General features: G+C 43.1%; 1 protein-coding gene across 2 annotated transcripts in view; it reads right to left on the reverse strand.

The window, feature by feature from the left end:
• GXYLT1 (glucoside xylosyltransferase 1) overlaps window positions 1-21,083 on the reverse strand; it is a 262,151-nt gene that overhangs the window by 16,509 nt on the left and 224,559 nt on the right. Inside the window, exon 9 of one of the 2 annotated variants that reach the window (XM_063927319.1) lies at window positions 9,473-9,653. The exons of the other annotated variant lie outside the window; for it this stretch is intronic. Coding sequence (XP_063783389.1) covers window positions 9,636-9,653 — 18 coding nt within the window. The 3' untranslated portion in view covers window positions 9,473-9,635. Of the gene's footprint in view, window positions 1-9,472; window positions 9,654-21,083 lie in introns of those variants that run through there. 2 annotated transcript variants of the gene reach the window in all.

The raw sequence follows: 21,083 nt of genomic DNA on the forward strand, positions 1-21,083 counted from the left end.
TTGAAGGCTGACAGAATTTGGCAAAGGGACTTCACAGTCAGAGGTGCATTTGATTCGCAGTTCACTCCGGAGGCTGAAAAAGTAGACGTCAGGTAGCCTGACACAATGGAGGCTGAAGTGGTGGGCGGAGAGAGAGAACCCCGTGGGGGGGGAGATATTTGGAGGGGTTTCTGGGGAGGGAAGGAAATTTTGGAGGGGGATCAGGTCTTTGTACCTTTTGGGAGGCATATCTTGATGTCGAAGAGGACTTAAACACTGCATATGTAGCCTGCCAACACAATAGGGATCCAGTCAAACAGCAAGTATAGATATAGGTTTACTCAGTCATAACAGATATGTGTAGATTAGTCAAACATGAGTGGCGGTGAGAGGAGAAGCGGAGCCCTCACATGGTGTGGAGAGAGTATAAAAGCTCTAGCTGCCTGGTAGTTTTGGCAGGGTGGTTATGTATACACCAATCAGGCAGGGTGAGAGACAGAAGGCTGTGAATGTTTGCCCCTGAGAGCCACAGGCTGTGGGGGAGCGTGATGGTAGTCTGGGAGTGGAGCCCAGTTATATACTGTATAGGGTTTGCACGCAGTGCAGCTCTAGAGCTGTACTTCTGTAGCTCTATGTGTGCTGCAGTCTTAGAATGGCTGCCACCCTCTGTCTCCTGGGCCAGAGACAAACAGCAGAGATGCCTTCAGTAATCTGTGGTGGTGAGGGATATAGGAAGGAGGACCAAGGGGGGGACAGAAGCAGCATTCAGCTCTTGGACCAGCTCAAGCTCCCGTTTTCACCGTCGCATCCGGGATCTAGCGTGGAGCTCGCCGCCGGACAGCAGTGAAAAATCTAGTCCCCGGCCTCTGGAGCAGAGGTAGGCCACGGCTCGACAAGGCAACCTCTGGGGATCTCGCTGCACAGGGTTGGTTCTGCGGGCTTCCCACAGCTGTGGGTAATGAATTAGGAGGTGCAGGGGTGTCTAGAGACCAGGGGTTGGGCACTTTAGGGGTCCGGTGTGAGAAGCTCCTTCAGAACAGTACTGCTCAGCTCTGCCGCCAGGCCACCTACTTCTGGTATTTTTGATAACCGGAAGTGCAGAGTGTACCACAGAACATAGGCTATTATCCTGGTCCTCAATAAGATGGTTACTGCTGTCACGATTACCCAGATATGAAGGGACAGGAGCGCTATTGGTAACGCTATTACCATACACTTTTGAGTGCTTATTCCAGCACCACAGTCAGTAACCGGAAGTGCGGCATTTGGAATGCATGCAATTCCCTAGGTGGAATGCATCTGTTTACAAGTGCACCTTGCGCTTCTCATTCTCATTGAGTTTACACTGGCCACTTATAAGAATTTATAGACATAAGACATAAATAAATACTGAACCATTTGACTAGATAAATAGGTCTGTGTATCTTTGGTTTGGCAGGGTTATTCAGAATTGATTGACAGGAAGTGATGTAATACCATAGGGGGTATTTATATCAGCTCAATAGGGACTCCTCTCTGCTGCTGTGAGGAGAACTTGTTATGCTGGGAAGTAAGTACATTATCATGGCCCCTTATAACACCTGATATTTTGTTACCTTTGTTCATGATGTTATGGATTTAATACACGGACTCTTATCTGTATTGACTACAACTTGTGTACATTTTTATGATGAGATCTGTCACTTCATATTGAATGAAAAAATTCCCAGTAGGGATACATATACAGTGGGGCAAAAAAGGTTTTGGACAGCCACTGATCGTGGAAGTTGACCCACTTAAAAAGATGAGAGAGGTCTGTCATTTCCATCATAGGTACACTTCAACTGTGAGAGACAGAATCTGAAAAAAACCAGTAAATCACATTGTATGATTTTTAAACAATTTACTTGTATATTCTTGTGGAAAATAAATATTTGGACACCTAGCAAGCAGTAAGATTTCTGGTTCTCACAGACCTGTTACTTCTTCTTTAAGAAGCTCTTCTATCCTCCACTCGTTACCTGTATTAATGGCACCTGTTTGAACTGGTTATCTGGATAAAAGACACCTGTCCACACACTCAAACAGTCAGACTGCTACCTCTCCACCATGGCCAAGACCAGAGAGCTGTCTAAGGACACCAGGGACAAAATTGTAGAGCTGCACAAGGCTGTGATGAGCTACTTGACAATAGGCAAGCAGCTTGGTGAGAAGAGATCAACTGTTGGCGCAATTATTAAAAAATGGAAGAAATACAAGATCACTGACAATCTCCCTCAACCTGGGGCTCCATACAAGATCTCATCTCGTGGGGAATCAATGATCTTGAGAACGGCGAGGAATCAGCCCAGAACTACATGGGGGGACCTGGTCAATGACCTCAAGAGAGCTGGTACCACAGTCACGTCGTCATGGATTGAAATCCTGCAGTGCCCAAAAGGTCCCCCTGCTTAAGCCAGCACATGTCCAGGCCCGTCTAAAGTTTGCCAGTGACCATCTGGATGATCCAGAGGAGGATTGGGAGAATGTAATGTGGTCAGATGAGAGCAAAATCGAACTTTTGGTATAAACTCCACTCGCCATGTTTGGAGGAATAAGAATGATGAATGGCATCCCAAGAACACCATACCCACTGTGAAGCATGGGGGTGGAAACATCATGCTTTGGGGCTGCTTTTCTGCAAAGGGGACAGGATGACTGATCCGTATTAAGGAGAGGATGAATGGGGCCATGTATCATGAGATTTTGGGCAAAAACCTCCTTCCCTCAGTAAGAGCATTGAAGATGGATCGTGGCTGGGTCTTCCAGCATGACAATGACCCCAAATACACCGCCCGGGCAACTAAGGAGTGGCTCCGTAAGAAGCTTTTCAAGGTTCTGGAGTGTCCTAGCCAGTCTCCAGACCTCAACCCAATAGAAAATCTGTGGAGGGAGTTGAATGTCCGTGTTGCCCGGCGAAAGCCCCAAAACATGACAGATCTAGAGAAGATCTACATGGAAGAGTGGGCCAAAATGCCTGCTACAGTGTGTGCAAACCTGATCAAGAACTACAGAAAACGTTTCACCTCTGTAATTGCCAACCGAGGTTATATTACAAGGTGTTGAGTTTAACTTTTTGATTGTCCAAATATTTATTTTCCACAAGAACATACAAATAAATTGTTTAAAAGTTATACAATGTAATTTCCTAGGTTTTTTTTTCTTCTTCAGATTCTGTCTCTCACAGTTGAAGTGTACCTATGATGGAAATTACAGACCTCTTATCTTTTTAAGTGGGTCAACCTGCAAAATTGGTGGTTGTCCAAATATTTTTTGCCCCACTGTAGTTGTAATGGATGTAATCTATGATGTGTTATGTTAATGGATTGTATGTTTTATTTAATCCCTTTGGGGTAAAACTCCACATTACGACAGTACTATTATATTCCTCCTATTGTAGGCACTGCCACAACAATCTGCATTGTTTTTAACTTGTTGATATTGGATGATGAAATAATACCAGTATGTACACTCTATGAAATTTAGTATATGCGGATTATAATCATATGATCACGCACTGATGTAAAATTTATGTAAAAATCACAATAATGGATATTATCATATATTATTACGTACTAATATGCACATCACGTGTTCTATACCATAGTAGATTTATAATCTGTTCCTCTAATGGCCCATTCTTTTATAATTTATCATGTATATGACCGGGGTGTGGTATGGAGGGTTGACCACCCTTGGGTCGACCACTATTGGACGACACTAATGAGGTTGACAGGGTTTCTAGGTCGACGTGTTCTAGGTCAAAAGGTCGACATGAGGTTAGTATATGTGGATTATAATCATATGATCACATTTATGGATATTACCATATACCATTATGTACTAATATGCACATCATATGTTCTATACCACAGTAGATTTCTAATCTGTTCCTTTAATGGCCCATGCTGTTATAATTTATCATGTATATGACCGTTATAGGTCAATTTGTTCCTTTCTGATATTCCTGTTCTTCCTTCTGTGAATTACACACTATGGCCCTCATTCCGAGTTGTTCGCTCGCTAGCCGCTTTTCGCAGCAGTACACACGCTAAGCCGCCGCCCTCTGGGAGTGTATCTTAGCTTAGCAGAATTGCGAACGAAGTATTCGCAATATTGCGAAAAGATTTTTCTGTGCAGTTTCTGAGTAGCTCGAGACTTACTCTTCCAGTGCGATCAGTTCAGTGCTCGTCGTTCCTGGTTTGACGTCACAAACACACCCAGCGTTCGCCCAGACACTCCCCCGTTTCTTCAGCCACTCCCGCTTTTTTCCCAGAAATGGCAGCGTTTTTTCACACGCTCCCATAAAACGGCCAGTTTCCGCCCAGAAACACCCACTTCCTGTCAATCACACTACGATCACCAGAACGAAGAAAAAACCTCGTAATGCCATGAGTAAAAAACCAAACTTCTTAGCAAATTTACTTGGTGCAGTCGCAGTGCGAACATTGCGCATGCGCAATTAGCGGAAAATCGCTGCGATGCGAAGAAAATTACCGAGCGAACTCGGAATGAGGGCCTATATGTAAGGTGTGTGTATATATATATATATATATATATATATATCGATCCAGGTGAAACGGCACTCGGAGATCACTTTTCATGATCTCTAAGTGCCGTTTCACCTGGATCGATATTAAGCTGTTTCAACTGGCACCGGAGTAAGCTGATCCCAGGATATGAGTGCCGGCTAACACTGGAAGTATATATATATATATATATATATATACATATATATATACATATATATACATATATATATATATATATATATATATATATATAGAGAGAGAGAGAGAGAAAGGCAGGGGTCCGGCACAGCCACTTAATAATCGTAATACACTGGGTGCCCTCACAAAGAAATGTACAAACAACGCGAATGGTGCGGCACTCCAATGATTAAAACATCAGATGAGACGTAGATTCAACGTTTCAATGCCCTATTTTAATGTGGCATTTTCGTCAGGATATAAACATAAATACAAAACATACCTTATATAGGAAACAACCCCATGTGCAAACGCCGGACGACGTGGCGGGACCACTCACCCGTCAGACGCACAGCGGAAATGACGTCATGACGCACTAGAAAGAAGCGTCAGACAGTGAATAATGACAAGCCCGTCACCATAGCAACAGCAATAAACAATACATAAATAAACACAGGGCATATCACATGCGTAATAGGAATGAATAATCAATGTAATAACAAATGCTTTCCAGGTAAATAAAAGCATGAGGTGACTATTAAACACAAAAAGAGGCATGGCAAAGAGAAGCTTATATTAATTTTATAACCTGCAACAAAGATTTAATAGTTAGAAGCCAAAGTCGCAATACCGGACTGTTCGTTGAGGCCCCTTGGTACTAGGGTGCCCAAACGAAAAGTCCAGCGTGCCTCACATTGAAGTAGTTTAAGACCACGGTTTCCACCCCGTAGGGACTGTGGCACATGGTCGATCATCCTATATTTAAGGGAGGTCAAACTATGAGATGCTGAGGCGAAGTGTCTCGCCACAGGCTGGTCACTATTGCCAGAGATCAGTGCAGCCTTAATGGCTGACCGATGTGCAGCCATACGTTCCTTAAATGGACGTTCGGTTTTGCCTATATAGGACAAGCTGCATGGGCAAATAATTTGATAGACAGTAAATTTGGAGTTGCACGTAAGCCTATGTCTAATATGCAGTATTTTTCCAGTATGGGGATGATGAAACGTATCACCTGGGATAAGAAATTTGCACGTGACACAAGTGCAGCGTATACATCCCAATTTACCCCTATAAATACTAGCAGTAGGTTCTGTAATGTCCGCTTTGACTAAAATGTCACGGACATTACGGCCACGTTTATAGCATGCCATAAGGTGAGTATTAGACAAGTTACAATCAGGGTCAGATGAAATGATGGGCCAAAGTTTTTTAGAGATTTTATTGATGGGGCCACTAGCCGTAGTGAATTGTGTCACCCAAGGAAGAACCTTTTTATTATCACTCGGTTTAGGTTTCAATAATGACAATCTATCCATATTAAAGGACCTTATTTTTAGTAACAAGTAATTGATCATAATCATATCCTCTTGCAAGGAATTTTTTCAAAAGACTATCAATATGGTGCTCTGCTTGTTTAATATCAGACGTAATACGTCTCACTCGAATAAATTGCGAATACGGCAACCCTGCAATGAGGGATCTGGGATGACAACTATTATAAGCAAGTAAATTATTGCGATCCGTGGGTTTACAGTACATATTAGTTGAAATATAGCCCTCATGCAAGCATATAGAAACATCAAGGTAATGAACTTCAGTAGGACTGAATGAAAAAGTGAACTTTACAGGACTAGGGCCTACATTATGTTGGTTAATATGGTTAATCAAATCAATACAGTCACCCTTCCAAAAAATCAACAAGTCGTCAATATAGCGACAAAAAAAGATAATCCTATTGGTAATAGATTCCTCTGAAAAAAATACAGATTTTTCAACATCAAACATAAAGATGTTAGCGTATGAGGGGGCCACCGCCGCCCCCGTCGCACAACCAATCAGCTGTAAATAAAATGTACCATTATACAGAAAAAAATTCCTAGTTAAGATGAATTTGAGCAGCATAATCACAAATGTGACATCAGGACCACTATATGAAGACTGATTATTCAGGAACCGGCCCACTGCAGCCAAACCTAAATCATGTGGTATGACAGTATATAGATTAGTAACGTCAATAGTAAACATTGTCACATCAGGATCTAACTTCGGAAGTGCCAAAAGTTTTACAAGGAGTGATGTGGTATCCAGTAGATATCTCGGATGTTGCCTAATAAAAGGTTGTAGTAAACTGTCAATATATACAGAGGCTGGCTGTGACAAAGCACCCCGGGCTGCAATAATAGGTCTACCCGGGGGGTCCACAATGGATTTATGGATCTTTGGAGTGGTATAAAATAGTGGGACCATGGGAAAAGCTGGTAGAAGGGCTTTAGAGAGTGGCTCAGAAATAATTCCATGGTCTAAGGCATCTTTAAGAATTGAAGAAAGCTCTGTTTTAAAGATGACTGACGGATCCTGTGGAAGTAAACGATATGTAGAAGTATCATTCAAATGGGCAGCGACTTGAGATTTATATTTGTCCAAGTCCTGGATTACCAGAGCACCCCCCTTATCCGCAGGACGAAAAATCAATGATTTATTGTTAGCAAGATTATCCAAAGCTTGTTGTTCCACCTTAGTAAGGTTATGGCGGCACGGGGGTAGGGTAGATATAGACGACTGGACTTCTTCATTCAGGAGACGCATAAAGGTTTTGATAGATGGGTTAAACGATTGAGGTTCAAACGTACTTTTCGGAGCAAGTTTCACCAGTTGTTGAGGAATTTCAACAGCTACTGACTCTTGTGGTATAGAAGGAGTAGGAGACAAGCGTTTACCATAAAACTCTTTAAGTTTCAACTGCCGATGTAGTTTATGTTGTTCAATGTTCCAATCCAATGCATTAAATCGTGACGTCGGTACAAATGATAGTCCTTTAGCTAGGACCTCAGTCTCAATAGTTGTTAAATCATATGAGGATAGATTAACAATTAAGTTTTGTTGGAGGTCAGTTTTTTTGCGCGACCCCTGCCTTTTGTTTTGGCCTCCCCGTCTGGTGTATTTTCGGTATCACGGGTGTATTGTGCTCTCGTAGTCACCCCTAAAGGGTCAAGCTGGCCACGTTTTCTACCTCGGGGACCACGTCGGTCATTATCACTTGCTGATGAATTAAATTCAGTGGAGGAATCCTGCTGACGGTCATCCTGTCGTCTATTACGTCTGAAAAAAGGTTTGCGGTAATCATGACCCCTAGCTGGATAGGTCCACTGATATACCGTATTATTTTCATAATCTGCTTCAACCTTGGATAATTTGTTCTTTTTAAATTTAATCAAATCCCGTTTGTACGTCTGTAATTGGGAATTTAATTTAGTATACCATTCAGTATCCGTATCACTGGTGAGATTAGGCTTGTGGATTATCTCAAATGCATCAATTTTCTCCTTAGTAATAGCAACTTCTTTAGTGGAAAATTCAATGATCAATAACATAAGGTCGAAAGAACATTTATTAGTTATTGATATCCACTTTCTACAAAAAGCGGGATCGTGCTTCCCAATTGTAGGGCCATTACGGACACGTAGACCCCTAGGGATTTTTTTCGCTCTGTGATAGTCACTTAAGGATAATGCATGATAGTAGTAATCAATCTCACGCCTCTTCAACCTCAATAATTCACGATATACATCGTCAAGAGGTAGAGCTTCAGCTTGCTCAATAAGCCCACCAGTGACTAGAATGGTATCAGCTTCCGCTTCAGAGTAGGAATATGTATCACCAATTGGATAAGTAGTCAATGCATGACCACTAAGTTGTAAATCAGAGTTCATCTCAGCCATGATAAATACACAGTGATATGCAACTGTGTGTGCAAGAAACAAAAAAAGAGTGATCAAAAAGTATAAAAACAGACCATGAGTAAATGCACACGGGAATAATACCTCAAAAAGACTTCAGGGGTGCCCTGACCAAGGATCCGGAAATCCAGGAATCCATAAATAGAGAAAGGCAGGGGTCCGGCACAGCCACTTAATAATCGTAATACACTGGGTGCCCTCACAAAGAAATGTACAAACAACGCGAATGGTGCGGCACTCCAATGATTAAAACATCAGATGAGACGTAGATTCAACGTTTCAATGCCCTATTTTAATGTGGCATTTTCGTCAGGATATAAACATAAATACAAAACATACCTTATATAGGAAACAACCCCATGTGCAAACGCCGGACGCCGTGGCGGGACCACTCACCCGTCAGACGCACAGCGGAAATGACGTCATGACGCACTAGAAAGAAGCGTCAGACAGTGAATAATGACAAGCCCGTCACCATAGCAACAGCAATAAACAATACATAAATAAACACAGGGCATATCACATGCGTAATAGGAATGAATAATCAATGTAATAACAAATGCTTTCCAGGTAAATAAAAGCATGAGGTGACTATTAAACACAAAAAGAGGCATGGCAAAGAGAAGCTTATATTAATGTTATAACCTGCAACAAAGATTTAATAGTTAGAAGCCAAAGTCGCAATACCGGACTGTTCGTTGAGGCCCCTTGGTACTATATATACACACATAATTTTTATATATATATATATATATATATGTATATATATACACACATAATTTATATATATATATATATATATATATACACACACATACACACACATAATTGATATATATATATATATATATATACACATACACACACATAATTTATATATATATATATATATATACACACACACACACACACACACACACACACACACACATACATACACATATGTATAGCACACCAAGTAGCCATCCACATAGAGACCAGCACACCAAAAAAAATGCTTTTAATGCTTTAGTATCCAAAAGTGTTCACAAAATTCCATAAAGGAGCAGCAAGTAGAAAGTTTTCCATCCAATAGTATAAGCTTTAAAACATGTTACTTATCATGCCAAACTTCAGGAGGTAATAGCAATTCATCTGGCCCAACAGCTGTTTCGATGCGTGACCACCTTCCTCAAGGGCTCCACAATCTCTAACCACCAAACTGCTCCTATAAGTAAAGACAAATGGAAGGTGTCTATGAAACACATGCAAAGGCGCAAGGGAAATGCTGCCTGTTGAGCAGACTGATCCAATATGGATTTCACCTTTGATCCAAAAATTGAATATGAAAAAGAGGGTAGGATCAGTTCGCCCCTTAGGCGCACCACCCTCTTATGACCACCACCCTCTGATGAGGACCAGGATACAAGTACCTATACTGATATGCACAAATTATTACTTTATCTGGTACGCATGTAATTTTATGTGAGACGTAAAATTTGACCCTATTTTCTGAGTAATTACTACGCTATATAGCGATTCCCTGTCTCCTGACTCTATCTAGATTCCGACAGAGACGTGGACTAAAAGACCAGGGGATCGATAGGCATTGAGTCAAGCCGTAATCCGGTACGCAATATTATTCTTGCGTGTGACAAAAACTATTTTAAAGGATACTACACTATAGGCGCTCTGTTGTTTCTTCCTCTATTTTCATATATATATATATATATATATATATACATACATACATACATACATACATACATACATACATACATACATACACACACACACACACACTTGATGGTTTTCTAGATATCCCATTTGGTGGATAGTTACTTAACATCTCCACATTGTTCAAACTGCTACATTGAGGAGTATCAATGATGAATATCCTCTATGCAAGATTTTGATATGCATGTCAGATAGATGGTGTATTAATACCATCAATATACAGGTTGAGTATCCCTTATCCAAAATGCTTGGGACCAGAGGTATTTTGGATATCGGATTTTTCCGTATTTTGGAATAATTGCATACCATAATGAGATATCATGTGATCTAAGCACAGAATGCATTTATGTTTCATATACACCTTATACACACAGCCTGAAGGTCATTTTAGACAATATTTTTTATAACTTTGTACATTAAACAAAGTTTGCGTACACGGAGTCATCAAAAAACAAAGGTTTCACTATCTCACTCAAAAAAGTCCGTATTTTGGCATATTCCGTATTTCGGAATATATGGATATGGGATACTCAACCTGTATTGGGTTGAAATTTATCGATTTCTCTCTAAACCACCTAGATTGTTAATCCCTGATGAAGTCCTAAGGACGAAACGCGTTGGATTGTAATCAGCGTTACTGATTAACTTCAGAGGAGGACTGTGCCAGAAATTACAATCATCACAATTGAATGATATTGATGTAAATTGCCAGTTTATTCAATGTTATTGATCATCTTCAGGGAAGAACTTTGCTAAATACTGTAATCATCATAACTGAATGATATTAATGTAAATTGCGGGTTTAATCAATGTTATTGATAATCTTTAGAGAAGAACTTTGCTAAATACTGTAATCATAACTGAATGATATTGATGTACATTGTTTTATGAATGGTCAATATTTTTATGTAATTGCATTATTGACGGTATAAAACAATGTTAACTGATTCATTGTTTATTTTATGAATACATTTTTTTCATATGTGATGGCGATGAACTTCTGATAAGTTTAGGGTGTTAATATGGATATACTGAATATTGTACATCTCCCTTGAGCTCTTTCTTCTTCTCTCTCTCTCTATACAGTGCTTTGCTAAAGTATTCACCGGCCTTGGCTTTTTACCTATTTTGTTACATTACAACCTGTAATTTATATATTTTTTTATCTGAAATTTATGTGATGGATCTGCACAAAACAAGTCTAAGTTGGTGAAGTGAAATGAGAAAAAGGTATACAAAAATAATTTTTATAAATAAAAATTTTAAAATTGGCATGTGCATATGTATTCACCCCTTTGCTATGAAGCCCCTCAAAAGTTCTGGTGCAACCAATAACCTTCACCTAATTAATGAAATGAAGTCCAACTGTGTGCAATCTGAGTGTCTATGATCCGTCAGTATAAACACACCTTTTTTGAAAGGCCCCACAGGCTGCAACACCACTAAGCATCACACCATGAGGATATATCTGGGAACATCAGAACGTACACATCACTTCTTGATAAAACGGAAGGGAATCCCTGAGATGCGTTGAAGTTTTTGCTGTGACGAACTACCCACCGACTGCAGGACGCTTGTTGCAGCATTCATGTTCACTATGTTCGATGCAGAGCCGGCCCTAGGTATAGGCAAACTAGGCAATTGCCTAGGGCATCTGGTATGCCTAGGGGCATCAGCAGCTTCTGCTGATTAAAATGATATGCGGCATGCCTATATTCTGTGTGTAGCATTTTGTACGCAGATACAGCCACAGTCGCACACAGTATATAGGCATGCCACATATCATTTTAATCAGCAGAAGCTGCTTGTGTATCCTAGCCACATAGCAATGCAAATAAGATGCATTTTCATAAAAAATAGGCTCCCGACGTTAGCAGAGCTGCCAGTTGACTCACGCTGGGAACTACATGTGTCATTATGTGTATAAGGGCATTAATAATGTGTAACATGTGTAAGGGGCACTGTGTGTGTCATTATGTGTATAAGGGCACTAATAATGTGCGGCATATGTGTAAGGACAAATGTGCACACTGTTCTTATTTAAATTACAGGGGGTAGGAAAAAAAAAAAAGGACTGCTATGGGTGGGGGGTGATGGTGCTGGGAAAGGGGTGCAGGGTCAGAGGCGGAACTAGCGGTGGTGCTAGGGGGCACCAGCCAAAATCTTGCCTAGGGCATCATATTGGTTAGGGCCGGCTCTGGTTCGATGAATAAACCTGTGTGTGTTTTTAAGTACATCGGTCTGCCTGCCTCCTGCCTGCAGCGTTTGGGGAATTAGAAAGAAACCTTTCAGTGCACTCGGGACAGAACACTAATGTGTCATTCCTATGGTTCACCTCTTCTGATAAAGTGATCATCTAGTTTCCACTGGTTTAAAGATACCTTTACGGGAATGCGAGATTGAATTTTAATGCGAGTCTTTTCAAATACGTGGAACCTCCTGACCGCTGACTTGGATGAAGTTTCAGTTTTCCAAGTTTTTCGTCAGATGTCTTTATTTTTGAAGTTTCAATACTTTTAAAAGCAGTGCTAGTTTTTAAATAATTTGTCATTTTGTATAAGTCAGGGACAAAGTTGTTAAGAAGTACAAGTCAGGGTTGGGATATAAAAAAAAATATCCAAATCTTTCATGATCTCCGGAGCACCATCAAATCCATCATCTTCAAATGGAAAGAACATGCTACCACAACAAACCTGCCAAGAGAGGGACGGCCACCAAAACTCACAGACCAAGCAAGGAGGGCATTAATTAGAAAGGCAGCACAGTGACAAAGGCAACCCTGAAGGAGCTGCAGAGTTCAACAGCAGAGACTGGTGTATCTGCGCATGTGACCACAATAAGCCATAAACTCCATAGAGCTGGGCTTTATGGAAGAGTGGCCAGAAAAAGAGGATTTTAATTACCTACCGGTAAATACTTTTCTCGTAGTCCATAAGGGATACTGGGAACACTGATTACGATGAGAATAGATGGCATCCAAAGGAGCCAATGCACTTTAAATTTCTTCAACAGGATGTGCTGGCTCCTCCCCTCTATGCCCTCCCTCACAGCTCAGTCTAGGAAAACTGTGCCCCATACTTGAGAGAAGGAAACATGACAAGACACGAGTGGAGAGAGTAATGAACCAGCACCCAGAAACAACGAAACTAGTGAAACCGGAAAACAGCAACAGCTGCAATTAACAACTTCACACAAGAACAATAACTTGCAGAAAAGGTGAAGCACAGAGGCGGGGCGCCCAGTATCTCTTATGGACTACGAGAAAAGAACTTACCGGTAGGTAATTAAAATCCTCTTTTCTCTATCATCCATAAGGGATACTGGGAACACTGATTATGATGGAGACGTCCCAAAGCTCCCAGAACGGGTGGGGCCATGCTGAGACGCCTGCAACACCATATGTCCAAACTGGACATCATCCGAAGGCCAGGGTATCAAACCTGTAGAACTTGACAAGCGTGTTTGTCCCTGACCAGGTCGCGGCCCGGCACAGACCTGGTAGAGTGGGCCTTGACCAACCTAGGAACAGGCAAGGCCGCCGAAGCATAGGCCTGTTGAATAGTAAACCTAATCCAACGGGCGATGGATTGCTTGGAAGCAGGAAGACCTTTCTTGCAAGCGTCAGAGGGCAAACAAGGAATCCGAATTTCGGACAATCACAGTCCTCTTGATGTACATCCTCAGGGCTTGCACCACATCCAAGGACTCAGGAAGAGAGGCAGTTGCCGAAACCGTCGGAACCACAATAGGCTGTTTTAGATGGAATGCAGACGAGTCCTTAGCTCTGCCCTGTCCGCATGAAAGACCAGGTAGGGACTCCTACAGGACAAAGCCTCCAGTTTTAAAACCCACCTAGCAGAAGTCAAGGCCAAGAGCATCACTGTCTTCCTCGTGAGGAATTTGTCTTCCACCGACATCAGAGGCTCAAACCAAGAATACTGTAAGAATTTCAGAACCACATTGAGATCCCAAGGAGCTGTGGGTGGCACAAAGGGAGGTTGAATATGCAGGACACCCTGCAGGAACATCTGTACCTCAGGCAGAGCAGCCAATTTCTTCTGAAAGATGGACAAAGCCGAGATCTGAACCTTTATGAATTCCGCAGCTAGACACCCTCGGCCTTCACACCAGGAGACGTATCGTTTCCATATATGGTGGTAGTGCTTCGACGTGACAGGCTTCCTGGCCTGAACATGGTGGTAATGACCTCATCTGGAACACCATTCTTAGCTAGAATGTTCCGCTCAACCGCCATGCTGTTAAACGAAGCCGCTGTAAATCCAGGTAGATGAACGACCCTTGTTGAAGATCCTACCATAGTGGGAGGGCCCGAGGTTATTCTAATGACATGGCCAGAAGATCTGCATACCAGACTCTTCGAGGCCAGTTGGGGCAATGAGAATTGCCTGTACCCCCTCTCTTCGGAATAAATTTAGGATCGAGGAGAGTAAGGGAATTGGAGGGAACAGGTACATTAGCTGGAAATCCCACGGTGCCGTCAGGGAGTCCACTGCCGCTGCTAGAGGGTCCCTAGGCCTGGAACAAAAGCACGGAAGCTTCTTGTTGTGCAGAGAGGCCATAGGATCGATCTGTGGACGCCCCCACAGCTCTGTTAATATCCGGAACACCTGTGGATGCAGATCCAACTCTCCTGGGTGGAGGTCATGGTGGCATAGGAAGTCCGCCTCCCAGTTGTCCACTCCTGGAATGAAAATGGCTGACACCGCCCTTGCATTCCGTTTGACTCAAATGAGAATCTTAGATACTTCCCCCATGCAGGCCCTGCTCTTTGTTCTGCCCTGTCGATTAACATATGCCACCGCCGTGGCATTGTCCGACTGAACCTGAATGCCTTGATCCCAGTGCAGATGAGTTCTTTGCAGCAGAGCATTGTATATCACTCTGAGTTCCAGTATGTTTGTTTATCAGAAGGCAGGCCTCGAGTTCTGAACACCTGCCCTGGAACTGTGCCCCTTGGGTAACAGCACCCCAGCCCCAAAGGCTGGCGTCCATGGTCACAAGAATTCAATCCAGGATCCCAAAGCTTCTACCCGCCAAGAGATTGGAGGGCTGTAACCACCACAGAAGAGAGACCCTGGCTGTGGTGACAGACGAATGACTTGGTGCATCTGCAGATGCGAACCTGAACACTTCTTCAGGAGGTCCAGTTGGAAGGTCCTTGCATGAAACCTGCCAAATGGAATGGCCTCGAAAGAGGCCACCATCTTCCCCAACAGACGGGTGCAAAGATGTATCAAGACCTTGCGTGGTTGTAGAACCGCTTGAACCAACTCCTGAAGAGCCTCCGCCTTGTCTGCAGGAAGGAAAACTTTTTGAGCCAGTGTCCAGGATCATTCCGAAGAACTGGAGGCGTTGGGTTGGCTCCAGGTGGGATTTCTGAAAGTTCAGTATCCAATCATGGTGTGACAGGCTTCCACACTCTTTAGACTCTCATCCGCCACCCAATGGCGTAACCACAACACTCTGTGTGCAGATACCGCCGTGGTAGAGGTACATGCATTAATAACACCGATTCCTTTGATGGTACCACATCGGAAGCGGGCATACTCCTGAATATGCTGAACCAGTAGTACTAAGCTGTCCAGGGAGTTATTCCCTGTGAGGCCCTCCTGAATGTTACCAGCCCAAGTGTGTACGACGTGCGTCACCCAACATCTTGCAATAACAGGCCTTTGGGATCTGTAACATAAATAGCAAAATAGAAGCAACTTTAAAATCTATCTGCAGGCTCCTTTAAGGCTGTTAGCCCCTGGAACCTGCAGACCTAGCTTCTTTGACAGGCGTGACACTGAGGCGTCCACCGCCGGGGGAGTTTCCCATACCTTACGCCCTTCCTGGGCAAATGGGAAGACAGCTAACCATTTTTTGGACACTTGGATTTTTTTTTTTATCAGCAGAGACCCATGGCTCTCTGAAAAGGTCATTCAGTTCCTTTGAGTCAGGAAATGTGACCTGTACCTTTTTCTGTGCAGAGAAAAAGGATTGCTGCACATCTGATTCATTACTAGGAATATTTAAAACATCTTATTACAATAATAAGTGAGTCTACACCCTGTGCAGCAAAGGAATCATCTAACTCAGCATTTGATTCCAGCTCCTCCCCCTCTTCCACCTCCGGTACCTCCTCCTCGGATTCCAAGAGGATATCAGGTAACCGCATTTTTTGGGATAAAGGATTAGAGAGGAGATATACGTCTGCTATCTGCCCTGTCCTTTGTCAGAGCAGCCATAGACTGTTGTAACTACTGCCTTTCTTGCCTTATAGTAGTTAACTCATTAGACATGTCAGCTTCATAGATTTAATTGAACTGAGCCAAGGAGGCTCTTGCAATTCACCCCCAGAAGCCCCACTAGTTTGTGAGCACTGACTGCATTGTTTACACATGAGGGAATCTGCATCAGAGGGGGAAAACCTGGTGTGACAAACAGCACACACAACTTTTTTCACCATGCTGACATAGGACATTTACATACACACACACATACACAGAGACACAGGTACAAGCAAGCCTGCCAAGCCTAGTATGTGTGGAGATACACAGAGATGAAGAACCAGCACACAGCCTGATACTAACAATTGAACTGCTAGAAGGCAATTTAGTGTACAGTGCGTGAGGAGCCTAATACAAGGGTCCCACAGCAAGCTCTCCCCTGTACCAGTGTCTGGCCGTGGAGAATCACTTGGAAGAGCTAGCAGTCCTGCAGCAGTGCTGTGAGTGCACAAAATGGCATCAGGAAGCCGCTTGTCCCGCTCTGATGAAGCTCCGTCCCCTGTAATGTCACTGGAGCTAAACAGTTATTTATACTGGCAAAGTCCCCAAAAAGTGTAAAAATGAAAATACTGGTACCCCATTTCACTATCGCTGGCCAGTCTGCACGGGGGGCTATGGGATGACCCCAAGGGCAGTCCATATGCCCACCCTGCAATCGCCCTGCACAATGAACCAGGGCCCACGGTTATCACTCACCAGTATGACGACCTTCAGGCTCTGTACTGGGGGTGTGCGGCATGCTGCGGGTGTGTGTGCGAGAGCGCAATGCCTGCAGTGCACAAACCTTCAGGACCATTGTCCTGTCAGCGGGATGACTCAGCACCTCCAGGAGGCCGATGTCGGTCCCCCACAGTGTCCCTCAGTGCAGGTAAGCTGTTGCCAAACCACTTACCTGAAAATAACAAACAGAAAATAAACTGAAGAAAAACTCTCTGGAGCTCCAGAGTGTGCATCCTCTCCTGAGGGCACATTTTTCTAAACTGAGCTGTGAGGGAGGGCATAGAGGGGAGGAGCCAGCACACCCTGTTGAAGAAATTTAAAGTGCACCGGCTCCTTTGGACCCCATCTATACCCATCGTAATCAGTGTTCCCAGTATCCCTTATGGATAATAGAGAAAAAGCCATTACTTAGTGTTAAAAATAAGGCAGCACGTTTTGAGTTTGCCAAATGCATGTGGAGTAAATGGGTTGAGCTCAGTCCATTCCAATTTACAGTATGTGAATATGCTAACATCCAGCGGTAAAAGATCGCGGCTTGATGTCGGGTCGCATTTTTATAAATACACATAAATTACTAGTCATAACAACAGTTTTTAACTTTTAACATAAGTGGCACCTGAAAAAATTAACTTTTTAAATTCTTTTTAACTCCGGAGTTGCAAAAGGAAGCACATGCTTGCCGCTTGTTTGATCCAACTTCCTGTGTGCACTTCTGTTTTTTTGAGAATGAACAATAAAGTTTTTTTAGTATAAATTAAGGACCAGGAAGCAGATATGCCATCCATGATAAGTGCACGGGAATGCACAAAACGCGTTGGAGGCATAGAGCTACAGAACACCATCTCTCCGGAACGAACTTCCCGATGCCTAGCCGTAGTGCAACATCATCGAGCCGCGACCCGACATCATGCCGCGATCTTTTACCGCTGGACGCAGTGGAGCGGGACAGAAGGACTTTCACATCACCTTCACAACTTGTGTACGGGATCGACTAGGAGCGTAGGGACAGTTAGCATATGCACATATTGTAAATTGGAACGGACTGAGGTCAACCCATTTACTCCATAAAGGAATTAGTAAACAAATTGCACAAATAATAAAAAAAAAAAAACTTTTCACAGGTGCCACTTTTCATATACAATGTTTTCATATACAATTATTCACGGCAGTACAGTTATTCATATATTTAGACCTAGACCATTTTTAGAATCCTTAGCGCTCGTTATATATGTTTTATTAGTGTTCTTTTTAAACTGAGCAGCTTAAACACATATACAGCGCAGTTGTTACACATTCTTCAAATGCATGTGGACGACTCCCCAAATGTATGGAGGAAGGTGCTCTGGTCAGATGAGACTAAAATTGCATTTTTCGTCCACAAAAGGAAACCGCTATGTCTGACGCAAATCCCAACACAAGAACACAATCCCCACAGTGAAACATAATGGTGGCGGCATCATGCTGTGGGGATGTTTTTCAGCAGCAGGGACTGGAAAACTGTTTCGAGCCGAGGGAAAGATGGATGGTGCTAAATGCAGGGATATTCTTGAGCAAAATCTGTTTCAGTCTGCCTGTGATTTGACTGGGACGGAGGCTCACCTTCCAGCAGGACAATGACCCGAAGCATACTGCTAAAGCGATACTCGAGTGGATTAAGGGGAAACATTTAAATGTGTTGGGATGGCCTAGTCAAAGCCCAGGTCTCAATCCAATTGAGAATCTGTGGTCAGACTTCAAGATTGCAGTTCACAAGCAGAAACCATCCAACATGAAGGAGCTGGAGCAGTTTTGCCTTGAGGAATGGGCAAAAATCCCAATGGCAAGCTCATAGAAACTTATCCAAAGCGACTTGCAGCTGTAATTGCCGCAAAAGGTGGCTCTACAAAAATACGGACTTTAAGGGGTTGAATAATTATGCATGCTGAAGATTTCTGTTATTTTGTCCTATTTGTTGTTTGCTTCAAAATAATAATAAAAAAAATCTTCAAAATTGTAGGCATATTCTGTGAATTAAATGATGCAAACCTTCAAACAATCCATTTTAATTCCAGGTTGTGAGGCAACAAAACATGAAAAAGGCAAAGGGGGGTGAATACTTTAGCAAGGCACTTATATATATATATATATATATATATACATACATATATATACACACACAGTACTAGTCAAAAGTTAAGACACACCTCATTCAACTGTTTTTATTTGTTAATTATTTTTTTGTAATTGTAGATTAATACTGAAGTCATAAACACATGGAATTATGTTGTAAATAAAAAACAATGAGATTTATGGAAAGAACTTACCATTGTTAAATCTCTTTCTGTGAGGTACACTGGGCTCCACAGGGAATGACATTGGGGTGTAGAGTAGGATCTTGATCCGAGGCACCAACAAGCTCAAAGCTTTGACTGTTCCCAGAATGCATAGCGCCGCCTCCTCTATAACCTTGCCTCCATGCACAGGAGCTCAGTTGTTAACTAGTCCAATGCAGTAGCAGGAAAAAGAGATGACAACTGTTAGTAGCCACATACACCACACTCATAACAGGAGAAAGTGTCAGCGGCTAATGCCATACCAACCCAAAGAAGCTAAGTGCGTCAGGGTAGGCGCCCTGTGGAGCCCAGTGTACCTCGCAGAAAGATTTAACAACGGTAAGTTCTTACCATAAATCTCATTTTCTGCTGCGGGGTACACTGGGCTCCACGGGGAATGACATTGGGGATGTCCTAAAGCAGTTCCTTATGGGAGGGGACGCACTGTAGCGGGCACAAGAACCCTGCATCCAAAGGAAGCATCCTGGGAGGTGGAAGTATTGAAGGCATAGAACCTTATGAACGTGTTCACTGAGGACCATGTAGCTGCCTTGCACAGTTGTTCAAGGGTAGCACCACGGCGGGCCAACCGACCGAGTACAATAGGTCTTTATGGTAGCAGGAGCTGGAAGGTCAGCCTGTACATAAGCATGTGCAATCACCATTCTAATCCATCAGGCCAGGGTCTGCTTGTGAGCAGGCCAGCCACGTTTGTGAAAACCAAACAGAACAAAGAGAGAATCCGACTTCCTGATGGAGGCAGTTCTCTTCACGTAGATACGGAGAGCCCGTACCACATCCAAAGAACGTTCTTTGGAAGACAAAATCAGGAGAGGCAAAGGCCGGAACCACAAACTCCTGATTAAGGTGGAAAGAAGACATCACCTTAGATAAATACCCGGGACGTGTTCTAAGAACGCATGATCACGGTGAAAAATCAGATATGGTGACCTACAAGACAAGGCACCCAAATCCGACACCCGTCTCGCAGAGGCAATAGCCAGCAGAAACAACACCTTAAGAGAAAGCCACTTAAGGTCTGCAGATTCAAGAGGCTCAAATGGAGACCCTTGCAACGCCTCCAGAACCACCGACAAGTCCCAAGGAGCCACTGGCGGGACATAAGGAGGTTGAATCCGCAACACACCCTGAGTGAACGCGTGTACATCAGGTAAGGTCGCAAATTTTTGTCTGAAACCAAACAGACAAGGCAGAAATATGAACCTTGATGGAGGCCAGATGAAGGCCCAAGTCCAGGCCCTGTTGTAGAAAGGCCAAGAGTTTGGCCGTACTAAACTTGTAAGCTGCGCACCAAGCAAAGTAAGTCTTCTAGACCCTATGATAATATCGAGCAGAAGCCGGTTTCCGGGCCTTCAAAATGGTTTGAATGACCGCCTCAGAAAATCCTTTGGCCTTCAAGACGGAAGCTTCAAGAGCCATGCCATCAAAGGCAATCGGGCTAAATCCTGATATACACAGGGGCCCTGAACAAGAAGATCTGGACGCTGGGGAAGTAGAAGGGGACGCTCTATCGAGAGACCCTGAAGGTCTGAGAACCAATGCCGTCTGGGCCACGCTGGAGTGATCAGAAGTAGG

This window comes from Pseudophryne corroboree, chromosome 6 (genome assembly GCF_028390025.1).
Source record: "Pseudophryne corroboree isolate aPseCor3 chromosome 6, aPseCor3.hap2, whole genome shotgun sequence".
Taxonomy (NCBI): domain Eukaryota; kingdom Metazoa; phylum Chordata; class Amphibia; order Anura; family Myobatrachidae; genus Pseudophryne; species Pseudophryne corroboree.